The 13550-nt window shown below is 38.5% G+C and overlaps 1 protein-coding gene across 5 annotated transcripts in view; it reads left to right on the top strand.

Annotated features, from left to right (window-relative positions):
- LOC136863885 (E3 SUMO-protein ligase PIAS3) overlaps nucleotides 1-13550 on the top strand; it is a 566508-nt gene that overhangs the window by 537261 nt on the left and 15697 nt on the right. For 4 of the 5 annotated variants that reach the window (XM_067140273.2, XM_067140272.2, XM_067140274.2 and 1 more), the window contains one exon: nucleotides 5484-5727. In XM_067140273.2, the coding sequence (XP_066996374.1) occupies nucleotides 5484-5719 (236 nt within the window). In that variant the 3' untranslated portion in view covers nucleotides 5720-5727. Of the gene's footprint in view, nucleotides 1-5483; nucleotides 5728-13550 lie in introns of those variants that run through there. The other variant, XM_067140276.2, reaches the window with a different exon arrangement.

Below are 13550 nucleotides of genomic sequence, written 5' to 3'. Positions count from 1 at the left end.
GTGAAAATGGGGAAACTACGGAAAGCCATCTTAACGGCTGCCGACGGTGGGATTCGAACCCACCATCCCCCGAACGCAAGCGCATAGCTACGCGATACTAACCGCACGACAACTCGCTCAGTCATTTTTGAAAATAGGTGTTTTTCTATCAGCTGAGGATTTTTTAAAATCGTCATATTTTGTATAGGCTATCCGAGATGTACAGTAGCCCGCTGGTTTTCTGATTCAACATACTGTTGGTTAAGTTATTGCGTCTGTCCACATATGATTGGTCTTGTTCAACGTTGTGACATATGAACTGAGAGAATACTGAGCCGGTCTTCCCAATATAAGACGGGTACTTTTGAGTGGTCATGAGCATGACTCATAGTAGAATTTAATTGTCAAATGTCAACTAAGTTATAATACTAAGATTCATTAAACTAACAAATAGTATAACCTAATAGCCTACCTGCTTACTAGCTACTTCAGAATTATGTTTTGACTACCTTTTTAACACTGCAAATAAAACCATATTTTTTATTTTTTTAAATTTTAAATTTTTTTTTTTTTTGCTATTTGTTTTACGTCGCACTGACACAGATAGGTCTTTGGCGACGATGGGATAGGAAAGGCCTAGGAAGTGGAAGGAATCGGCTGTGGCCTTAATTCAGGTACAGTCCCGGCATCTGTCTGGTGTGAAAATGGGAAACCACGGAAAACCATCTTCAGGGCTGCCGACAGTGGGGCTCGAACCCACTATCTCCCGATTACTGTATACTGGCCGCACTTAAGCGACTGCAGCTATCGAGCTCGGTCATCTCTTATTTAAACCACCCTGTAAGAAGAGGACAGTGAATGCAAATGGGTATTATTTTCAAATGAGCTGAGCTTGAGAATCCATTATAGCATACGATTCTTTCAGTGTAATGTACCATGGCTCACTGTATGTCTCGCTGCAGCGGAAGCTCGGCTCTCCGCCAGTGTCCATCTGTCCAGTGTGCCGATAAGGAGCCGTGTATCTTGTGTCTCACTGAGCCGTGCTCGTTCACGATTCTTTCGGTGTGCTATGGCTCACTGTATGTCTCGCTGCACAGGAAGCTCGGCTCTCCACGTGTCCAGTGAGCCGATAAGGAGCTGTGTGTATCTTGTGTCTCGCTGAGCCACGCTCGTTCACGATTCTTTCGATGTTCCATGATTCACTGTCTCGCTCCAGCGGAAGCTCGGCTCCCTGTCAACGTCCAGTGAGTGCGCCACTCAGCACTGTCCGCTGGGAGCAAGCTGAATCGTGTGCCGTGAGCTCGCCGTTCCTGTGAATCGATTAACTCGGACACTTGAATGAATCGATACACTGCTTCGAATCATGCATTCAGTAGCCAACACTGCTCAAGAATGCATGGTGAACAGCAAAGGCAAAAGAGTTGCAATATCTAGCAGATAAAGATTCACGACAGTTCTTCCAAGCGACAATAGCAGTTTGTGGTCCTACCACCTTTGGGAGGAATCCTCTTTGGTCCAGTGATAAGAGTACACTTTTAATAGATCAGTACTCCATCATGAATAGGTGGAAAGAGCATTTTGAAGACCTCTTGAACCAGGATTCGATTATTGATGAACAGGTGTATGATATATCGTCCCCACTCTGGCAAACTAGCGAAACTGACAAACTAAGGAATCTGTAGTTCTGAAGTTCTGGTCTAGATTTTGTTATTTATATATTGTCTACCCTCTGACCAAGTCTCACATCTGCAGCTGGTTCTGTATGCCTAACACATAAAACCAATAATTAAATATAAAAATTGATTTGACATGAGTAATCAGAACTTCTTTCAGCTCTCCTAACCTTTTGACAATTTGCAGATTCGTTAGTTTGCCAGAGCAGGGACGATATTAAAATAAGCTCCCATCAAGGAAGAACTTGGCTCCCCACCAACACTAGATGAAGTTAAGCATGCTATCAATCAAGCAAAGCGTCACAAAGCCTCTGGTCCTGATGGTATACCAGTGGAAGATCTCAAAGAAGGAGGTGAGGAACTAATAAGACACATTCAAGAACTGATTGTCAAAATTTGGAGCACAGAAGAAATGCCTCCTGATTTCAGAGACAGTCTGGTAGTTCCCATATTTAAGAAAGGGGATCGAACAAACTGCAATAACTATCGGGGAATACCCTTACTGTCGTGCCTGGGAAAGGTTATTGCTCGAATCTTGGCAAATCGTATTGTACCCTTGGTGGGGAAAATACTTCCAGAGAGTCAGTGTGGCTTCAGGCCTTCTAGAGGAACACAGCTCGTCACCTTCAGGAAATATGTAGAGAACAAAACAGACCTCTTTATATTGCCTTTATTGATATTACTAAGGCATTTGACTCTGTGATCCGAGAAGCTTTGTGGAAAATTTTAGCTCTATATGGTTTTCTGCAGAAATTTATTGCCATCTTGAAAATGCTTTACACTGATATGATGGCAGCTGTCATTGGCAACGGCTCTATTGGAGAGCCATTCCATATCATTACTGGTGTTAAGCAAGGCTGTGTAATAGCCCCCACTTTGTTTTCCTTGTATGTTGCTGCTGTCATGGAACTTGTCAGAGATGATCTCCCTCCAGGAATTCATATGATTTACAGGATGGATGGTATTGAGCCGTTTAAAGGCAGGAACTCGGACATCGTGTGCAGCATTAGTTAAGTTACAGTATGCTGATGATAATGCTGTCATATCTCAGACACAAGAAGAGCTTGTGATAATCATGAATGCTTTTTCTGCTGCGTACAACAAGATCGGACTCAAACTGAACACCAACAAAACACAGATCCTATACCAACCAGCCCCTGGGGAAGGTCAAAAAGATATCAATGTCACAATTGATGGAGTGAGCCTTCAAGTTGTAAACAACTTCCCATACCTTGGTAGCACCCTCTCATCAAGCGCAAATATAGATTCAGAAATCCAACACAGAATTAACTGTGCAGGAGCATACTTCGCTAAGTTAAGATCTTGAGTGTTTGACAGTCATGATGTCAGTATCACAACAAGGATTCTTGTGTACAATTCTGCTGTAGTTCCAACCTTACTTTACGGATCTGAATCCTGAACATGCTAAAGTCGACACCTTAAGAAGCTGGCACAGTATCATCAGTGTTGCTGCAGGAGAATACTGCAAATAACTTGGCAAGTCAGGCACACAAATATCAGCATTCTTGAAGAGGCACACACCACCAATATAGAAGTGATGGTTCTAAGAGGCCAGCTACGATGGACAGGGCACGTAGTTCACATGCCCAATAATCGCATTCTGAAACAAGTGTCTTACTCTGAACTATCAGTAGGTAAACGCTGTGTAGGCGGTCAGAGGAAGCGATTTAAAGATGTAATCAAGGCTAGCTTGAAGAGATGCAACATTGATGTTGATAACTGGGAGAGCTTAGCCCTTGACCGTTCATCATGGAGATCACTAGTCCTTTACGGCACACTATCTTTTGAAGAAAACTGCCGACGTACAGAGAATGACAAGAGGCAACATAGAAAAGAAAAAGAAGTGCTGAGGAGACATAGAAATAACATGACTGCTCCACCTGGGACTACCTGTTATCACTGTGGCAAATTGTGTAACTCCCGCGTAGATGAAGAGGCATCCTGCCTGGAAGACAAACCTATTCGATTACGAGTGTTTGCTATTATCATCATTCTATCCTGCAATGTTTTAGCAGTTATTTCTTTTTGTGGGGGGTGGTATTTTTTTAGTCATTACAGAATGATAACTTGTGTTGTCTATTATTATTATTATTATTATTATTATTATTATTATTATTATTATTATTATTATTATTATTATTATTATTATTATTATGGATCCTTCTTCTAGGTAATTCAGAAACCTGTTTAGAAACCAGTCTTTCAAACTTTTTGAATTAATCTCTGAATGGTAATCTGAATCGCACCAGTGTGGTTGTGAACGAAATATCCACTCTTCTTTGAAACCCTTCGTGCTGAAACTGCATGACGCACAAGAAATTTGCTTCCTTTGCCTGCGGGAACTTCCAGACCTCCCTTCCCTGATGATTGCTGCCAAATATATTTTTTTTTTGTTTGGTCTTTGTTGACCCATGTTTCATCCAGGTAAAAATATAGGACATTCATCTCCTGATAATCTCTAAGAACTTAATTCCTGCAGTAACTATGTCCCCATGTTTCATGACGAACTTCTGACAATCATTTGTCTTCTTTTTCTTAAATCCTATTCTTTTTAGCAGTGAATACATAGACACTCAGCCCCTATAGTTGATTTTTTGCTCCATTTCCGAAGTAAGCTGCTTTGCTGTAGGAAATTCTCCTTTATGATATTATGAAAAAATTTGTCCTACACAAAACTCAAAATCAAGATTAGTGACATGCTTCTGCACGTCATTCTGTTGCTTCAACAGTTGCCTTACCTTTGTGATATCCAAATTGATTCCTATTCGGAAGGGTGTTTCATTCAAAATATTAAATAATATTAGTCTTACATCCCACTAACTACTTTTACAGTTTGCTGAGATGCTGAGTTGCCAGAATTGTACCCCACAAGAGTTCTTTTACGTGCCAGTAAATCTACTGACTCAGGGCTGACCTACCTGAGCACCTTCAAACACCACAGGACTGAGCCAGGATTGAATTCAGGATTGGGCTCAGAAAGGCAGTGCCACTCCCTCTGATTCAAAATAAGCTACTAGTTGTTGTGTCACAGGGTACGGACATCTGAAACTGTTCATTAACTACTGGGGTCATTTGTAAGACCCTTTTTGAAAACATGGGTTATTTTAGCATATTTTTGGCTACAGGGGAAAACAGAGTCTGTATGTAGTCATTGACATTAACGGTGAGAGGTTTTAAAATTGATGGCATTACAGTCTTGAAGTTTGTTGACATACCCTATACATGTTTACTAACAGAACTTTTTAAATTGCTCTAGGACAACTATTCTGCTATTGATGAGGAAGCTCAATGCAACCTTTTCAGTGTTGAGAATATTGGCATAATTATTATTTTCAGATTTAATAAAGTATTTATTGAATTCATCTCTCAAAATCTTTCTCTCTTTTGCTCTCTCTGTTAAGTACTTCCTCTGTTGTTTTACTTCAATTTCCTGCACTTTCACTGTGATATACTTTGGCTTTCTGTTTTTTTTCTGTTACATATGTGTATAAATTTAGTTTTTTGATCATTTGTTGTTGTCCTGCTTCAACCGGGCTGAAGGTGCTCAACACAAATACGCCAACCTCACATCGTTGAAAGGGAACTCCTGCACTTCAGGACCTCCAAAAACCATAAAAGTATTTAATGGGACGTAAAACCAAAAATATTGTCATGATTCAAATGCAGTTGTTCTTGAAGAAATGTATCAGTTCGTGTGTCCAAAAGTATATTAACATGAAGGATATAACAGTATTTTGCATTCTGCTGCTGTTTCATTACATCAACAGAGCAGTGTCTATAAAGTGCTTTTTCCTGTATTTGATGTTCCAGAGATAATATCTGACAGTTCCGAGGAGGACGAGGACGATGAAGATGACGACGATGACGATGACGACGAGGAGGGCGACGTTGATGACCACGACGTAGTTGTTAACGACCACCCAAACAACGTTGAACGTGTGAACAACCTCAGCCAAGTGAGCAACCGTGCCAACAGCAGCAACAATAACATACATGAGTTAATTGATCTTACCTGCAGTGATTCTGATGATGATCAATGGTATTAACAAGTCTGGTGAGTATATACAGTAATATTGTATATGTTGGCTTGAGCCTGCTATATCAGGAGATGGAGATCTTCAAACTTGATGTGTGAACTAAAAGTTAAGAAGGAAGACACAAAGAGGAAAACTTAGCAAATCATTCATTTACTAGTGAACCATCATCATTTCCCCTTTTCCATGTCTGCATCAATCTTCATTTGTCACTGTGCTCCAGACCAGATCTGGTTGCCTTAGACTAGGATTCACTTTGGTTCAGTTTTTTAAAATTAAATGTCCCAGTGTCCCAACTTTTTTTCAAATATGTGGTTGCAAGGATTAGAAACTGAAGTTGTAGGGGCTTCAAGACTATGGAGTAGATTTCTGTGACGCCAACATTGAACACGTTCAGTAGTTTTTGCAAGCCTCTTCAGCTTTGAACAGTAAAGAGTCTGTGACATGGAACAACATAAACAACTTATTCATGAAGAAAACTTAACTAAATTTTGCTGTGAAAGGAGAGGACTTGTTTGATGAGTTTACTTGCAAGAAATAATATTATGAAAGCAAATATGAAGTGTTGAGTGATTTGAAAGATAAAAGCCAGTGACAAATGCCTTTTAAAATTTTGGTTACCAGACTGAGTAGTTCAGACTGTTGGAAATCAGCAAAATTGTGCTTGTTTCCTGCTTTTGTGGTCACGAATGTGCCATGTATCTTTTACAGACCGTCTGTCAGGCAGACCAGTTCCGCCAGAGTTCGTGTTCACAGCCACCACTGATGTGTGTTCGCATGTACCTGTTAGCTGTGTGGAGCCATTTTCATTTCATACTACGCCTTTGTTTTTCTGTATTATAAATATCACTTTAAATAATAAAATGTTATAACATCATCATCCATTTCCCTTGTCGAGGTTCCGTCGGTTGGGATGTTTATGGCACCCAGTCCATCTTCCTTTGTTCCTCGTTAACTGTGTTCCAATCTAGGTTTCTTCTAATTATACTATTCATGATTCTTTTCAACCACCTAAGACTGGGTCTCCCTCTTGCCCTCCCTCCTATCTGGGTCTCCATCATTTGCTTCTGCGTCCTTCCCATTTCCATCCTCTTAACATGTCCAAACCATCAAAGTTTAATCTTCTCCATTGTCATCAAGCTTTTCCACACCAGTTTCTTTCCTGATGTCCTCATTCCTTACTCTGTCCTATGTTGTTTTTCCTATCATAATTCTTAAAAATAATATTTCAGTGGCCCGGATTTTATTTTCCTGACTTTTCATCATTTTCCATTTCTCTGCTGTATCTGACAGTATTGGGCATTGTCTTATACATCACGTTTTTATATTTCATTGGTACTTCCTTCCTCTACACCAAATTTCTCATAGTCTGATAGAATGCATTTATTTCCCTGTTGAATTCTTCGTACTGATAACCATGTCCAACCCTGCATTCTGCATCAGTTTGCTTCCCAAGAACTTGGTGCTCTCCACAATTTCAAGGTTTTGTCCCTTTATTTTTATAATTCCATACCTGCCAACTTTCCCGATTTAGGCAGGAGACTCCCAATTTTCGACAGTTTTTCCCGCCTCCCGATTATTCTATTATTTCTCCCGATTTCAGCTTATTTTTTTGTGAACTTCAAACATTTGTTTTCAAATCCTGCCATTTCAGGTTGTTTACGTGAGTGGCCAGAAGTCCTTCGCTGATTGGGCGCTTTTGAACGAAATATCTACGTTTATTAATGCGAGAAATGTGCACGAATGTGCGATGTTTATTGAAACCTGTATATCGTGATGCGTATATTGATCGTCAATCTCTCGTTCTCGCGTGCTATGTTCGTGTTCGTTCACATCAGTCTAGTCGACTCTAGAGACTAGTCGCTAGATATGGAGTCTTTTTTAGTAATTTAGTGATATAATTTCAATGATAACGACTAGTGATTTTTCTAGAGATTTTAGGAGCCATTTGTAGACATTTCTGTCTTATTTTAATTTATCTCAATATAAATAAAATAAGTGTGTACATTGCTCAGAATGTATAATGAATTATATTTCTGTACCGGTAATGACCACAGCAACAAGGAGAAATGAACAATTTAATTTTCCGTAATGTATGTATGTACAGTATGTATTCTGCCCGTTTAAGCTGTGGCTAACACATTAGAGACACGAGACTCCCTCAGGGGTGCTCAGTAAGGGATTGACATGTTCCATAAAAGAAATGGTGTGGATCAAGGAGATGGGCAGATATCAGTAAATAATGAACCATCGAAATACAAATTAATGGCGGATGACTTTTTACAAATAATTCCGTCCTAAGAATTGTGATTGTGTAAGATGATCACTAATAATTTTAATTTTACGTTAACTCTTGCTGTACATCCAAAAATGAAAGCAAATGGGATGGTACATGTTAATGAATTCTTATTAATTCTGACAAAATTGTTTTCATAAAAGTCATATTTTATTGAATATTATTTTTGAATGTTAAATTTGATTTTGCTTAGAGAATGATGCTCATATGCATGTCAAATCATGCCAGAGAATCTGGAACAAGATTTTAAATGCTTAATCCTTTCCGGCCCTTAGCGCCCGAAAGCGCTCGGCTGCATTATCTGCATTCGTCTGCGATCTGTGCGATAGTTTTGTATTTTTCTCATCAGTGAAGTGTTTATAAGGCATTTATGAACACGCAGTACAATCTACAAGGTTTACGAAATAAAAGAAGAGCGAGTATCTGTCTTGACGTTGCCTAGGCAACGGTCTTGAAATTCCGCGAGTGCGGGTCAGCTGTTTCGTTCGTAAACATGGCGGGATTGAATATCCGTATATTGAAACTGAGCTGAATATGGGCGAAAAAAGTGACACAGAATTTTTGAGTAGGGGTGCAGGTGAATTTTTAATGAGTGAATAATATATCAACGAAGATAATTTTAGTGATACTAGTGATATGAATGAAAACAAATATCAATAAATCGGACCTGATGGCGATGCCACGGCAATTCAGGTAACACAAATATTATGTTTGGTTACTCCGAATGGTTAAATGGATGATGTTGATCCTGCGCATCATTGGGAAAGAGTATTAGGGGAAAGAGATTGTTTTTTACGTATGTTAGGAGAAGAAAATTATTCAGTGACATAGCCTATTGCACATATAACAATGCAGCATTCAAACAGTCGCATTCCGGTAAAATAAAAAAAGAATGGAAAGACACTTGCCCAGATGAAATAAAATCTTATATACATGGGCATCATTCCACTTCCGAAATCACGTGATTATTGGTTTTGAGAGATTCAGACAACATGGGAATGTGACAAATGAAGACTGTCTCTGTGTCGTGTATCACCAGGAGGGGAGGGGGGTGTAAAACACATTATGACTCAATAAACAGAGAAGTGGATATGATGGTATATTTTCTAATGTTATTGAAAATTTGAATTCATTGTGATCAATAGTTTTTACTGTATTTAACTTTTTCTGAAACAATATGGTCTGTTTCAGTTTTTGCTAATTAGTAGGTTGAAACCTAGGTGTAAGTGGAGTGAAAATGCAGGCGGGAAAGGGTTAAGTTACATGACTGGTCAAAAGATGAAAATACAAAAAAAATTAATAAATTGCTTTTGTCACTTAATTTCACTTTTTAATTATTTCTTCAATTTAACTCGACCTTTCAGTGATTATCTGTTCAGCGTAACCTCAGAATACACGTGGCTTTATGTGATAAAAGTAAGCAGAAAGGAAAAAAAATTAAATCTTTAACCATGTGTCATGACCTTAACACAACGCCGAAACTCAGAACAACGATGGAAAAACACACATCAATAATTAACAATAAAATAAAATCACTCAACCTGTGGAAATAACAATAAAAATGCACGTAATAAGTCTCCTGTTACCATCATCCATCAAAGAAAGAATTGTAACCAACTACAACTAAGGATACTATTTTACAAATATACACACACGTCCACACGTTATCTGTCCATTTCATGGAAATGGCAGACTCTCATAAATAATGGTTTGCACCTGAAAGTAATCCATCCGGTACAAATACTCTGACCGGGCGAGTTGGTCGTGCGCGTAGAGGCGCGCGGCTGTGAGCTTGCATCCGGGAGATAGTAGGTTCGAATCCCACTATCGGCAGCCCTGAAGATGGTTTTCCGTGGTTTCCCGTTTTCACACCAGGTAAATGCTGGGGCTGTACCTTAATTAAGGCCATGGCCGCTTCCTTCCAACTCCTAGGCCTTTCCTATCCCATCGTCGCCATAAGACCTATCTGTGTCGGTGCGACGTAAAGCCCCTAGCCAAAAAAAAAAAAAAAAAAACACACAAATAGTCTGGATAATGATGATAATAATATCGTCAATATCTGCATCGAACTCGGGACATTACCAAAAATTATCAAATATCGAGGAGTTGAGTAATATTATACAGCTATGATTTTGATATTATTGCGATGATGCTCATCCAGTATGACAAGAAAAACTCTAATCATCTCATACACTCAATTTTACTTTATAGGAAGACATGTGGTTTACCTCGTGGTTCAATAATATTTTATGAAGACGCTATCGCCTGTGGGTCTCCCACGAAAACAACAACTCGCAAATACATCAAAATGACGATAAATTATTCCTAAATATCCATTCCTCATTGCACACAACATCGCAGAAATAGATTACATGTGCTTCTCTTCATAGAGACACAAAGATTCGCCCCCAAATAGCACATAAAATCACCATAATCCATGCCACATTTCTCCACATGGCACAACGTGAGAGGTAACAATAGTGAAAATAATTCGCAACATCCGTCCAAAATCACGAGAAAATTCTCATAAATGACTGGAACCACACGTAAATATAATAATCGGACAATGTCCTCCCTTAAAAGTATGAAATCGGATCCAAACAAAAGCTATCCGTAGCATTAATATGTCAGATGAGCCTGCTCCCTCATGAAAAATGTAGCAAACACTTTCGGCAAAATATAAGACAAATACATTCTGAAGAATGAAAATATCATGCGCACACAATCCTCAATATTATAGTAATTGAATGGAAACGTAAAATTCCTTAGAGGTTAGCTATGGCTGATATTTAAACCAGATACTTGTCTGATGACATGACTTATTGAAACCCGCGTGGTCGCTGATGTTGACATACCGTCATCACGCACCTTAAAATCACATAGTAAGAGAAAATACAAATCCAACGTCGTATAACACAAGAAACTGACATGGTAAAGATACTAGAAATCTACACAAACTACTGTTCAATCAAAAATCCCTTCAAGAAGAAAGTTAACTACTTATTACAGCTACATAGAACAGATAATACCCAGTGTAAATGAAATGTCAACTTAACTTGGATGTCTTGATGACCCTGGTCTCCTTCTAGGCTGGATTCATGGTATTAGGACGCTGCCAGCATTGGTCCTGTCTTTTAGTACTGCATCCTGATGTGGATGATGTCTCCAGGGCACACGAATTTCTTACTGTAGGTCTTCATTGCCTTGGCCGGTATCGAACTGGTATTGCTTGATGTGCACTGAAACTTTCACAAAAATTCACAAAAATGTTAGTACAAATTCCCCACTCGTGGTTTCACAATTGTCATGTAATGATATGTACTTTCTTCCTAGACACTATAGACGTCTGTTACGATCGCAGATGGTCTGTTAACTGTTCTCCTCGTGGTGCAAGTAACAGCTGTCCAGGTCTATAAAAGACCTCCTTGCGTAGTGAGCTTCCGAGCAACACGCGTAGCAAGAGTAAGGATATTCTAGTTTGGTTTGCTTCCTATATTCTGAGCTCTGACGTCATACCTCGTGATTCGATTGACGTCCTGAATTCTTCGACGTTGTAATTAACATGTCCCCTAATTTCTTGTTAATTAATTAGTTAATTAATTCCACAATTAATTTAATTTCCAAATATTATTATTTATGCCTTCCTGAAATGTGATATCAAAGCTTTTATGCACACTTGTTGGAGAATGTTTATTAAGACGTCGAATCTGAAGTTGTGATATTACAAAAGATTTTGAATGTAATACTTCTCGTGGATGAAGAGTTCAGCCGTATTAAAATTTTCCCCGTCTTCTCTTGTGGTGATAACGTTGTCTCTCACCCCTCAACAGGTTATACAAAAGATAAATAAGAAAGTCATCGCTTTGAGTTCCGCTGCCGACACTCCGCGTGAAACACCTGGCGTACAGTCCGGTCTTATAAAATTCACTGCCAGTTACAATAGACCTAAAATGTCACAGTATGTATGTATGTATGTATGTATGTATGTATGTATGTAAGCATGTATGTACATGCATCCCGAGAAAACGGCTGAAGTGAATTTAACGAAAGTGGGGGAATATGTCGCTACAATCTAGGCCATAAATAATTGTGTTCACGCTGAATGAAATGGTAGTTTAGGGGAAGGCCTTAAGGGAACCTGAAATACGTTTGGTCCGTATTGAACTAGACTTAAGTCAAAAGTGTTACAATATTTATTAAAAACCACATTTTCAATACAAAACACAGTTCTAGAAGTTAAGATTTATATCTTGTCATAAAGTCTTATAGGGACATGTTTTGCCCTTGTATGGGCCTTATCTCGTACCTTTTTGGTCTATAATCAGAAACCTGATATACCGTATAAAAATAATATATAAATACTACGTGTTACAAAGTTAAAAATTCTTGTAAGTATTCTTGTTTGACAGTTTAAAACATAAACACATTGAAAACATCTAAAGGTGTGATTGAGATGGATGATTGTTAATAAAATCTTATATATATAAAAACCTTTCTAAAATTTAATTAACCATTCTGACCATGTCTCCAGCTTTGATTTTGAATTTCCAAGGCTAAAATTGTATTCCTGAACACTTGTTTAAAGATCTGCTGACTTGTTTGTGTTTGTATGACACATTATAAAATCTGGTTACATACTTTCCATATTGAATGGAATTATGAGATATTTGGTTTCCAGAACCTGAGCGAACTTATTCACTAGTTGGTGATGTCAGATTGTCATTTTTGATTATTAGTGGAGATTTTATTTTGAGTTAAAAGATTGTTTAACAATTAAGATTGCTGACTATTATTGATGTTGTTGTTATTAGAGCGTATGTAGTCGAATCCATCCCTCTTTCCAATCTTGTTGCGGTAGTGAAGAATGGGTTCTCACTAAGCGTTGCTGTGTGTTGCTTGGCTTTAGTGTACAACTGCTATTTCTTATAGTTACGAGTTGAAAGGGAACGTTCAGACTGGTGTTAACTTGTGCTTGAGTGTTGGCTGTATATTGCTGGGAGGTGTGTAGAAAATTATCTGTAACGAGAGGAGGGTATAGAAAAATCAGGCGTGAATTGAGTACAGCTAAGCTTCGAAAAATTCGTTATTGCATATAACTTACCCCCTTGACTGTTATGCAGGTGATTAGATGCTCTGGCTGTGCCAGATTGACTGGCACTTGTGCTTCTTGTATTGTATCAGTGTGAGAATAGGGGTGGGGAGTGTGGTGGGAAAGAGGGGATGGGCGGAGCGTTGAGTTTCTGCACTGTAGGTTGCAGGGAGTTTTTAGGGGCTGACTGGGAGGGAGTTGCGTTTATTAATGCAGTGGGAGTTTTTGAGGACGGAGATTTAAAAATATTAGAAAGTTATGTTTTGAACTCAATCTTTGTAATAAATTAGGTAATATCTCGTATAGAGGATTTTTGACTTCAATTATATCGTTGAGATTTTGGTCTTTATTGTAGTACTGATCTAAATAGATGGAATTGTTTTCTAATTCACTCATTAATTTACCTTTACCTATTCTTTTGATAATTTTGAGGTCTTGTTCTATAGTTGTGAATTGAT

This window comes from Anabrus simplex, chromosome 2 (assembly GCF_040414725.1).
Source record: "Anabrus simplex isolate iqAnaSimp1 chromosome 2, ASM4041472v1, whole genome shotgun sequence".
NCBI classification, from domain to species: domain Eukaryota; kingdom Metazoa; phylum Arthropoda; class Insecta; order Orthoptera; family Tettigoniidae; genus Anabrus; species Anabrus simplex.
This window is presented reverse-complemented; position numbering and strand designations above follow the sequence as displayed.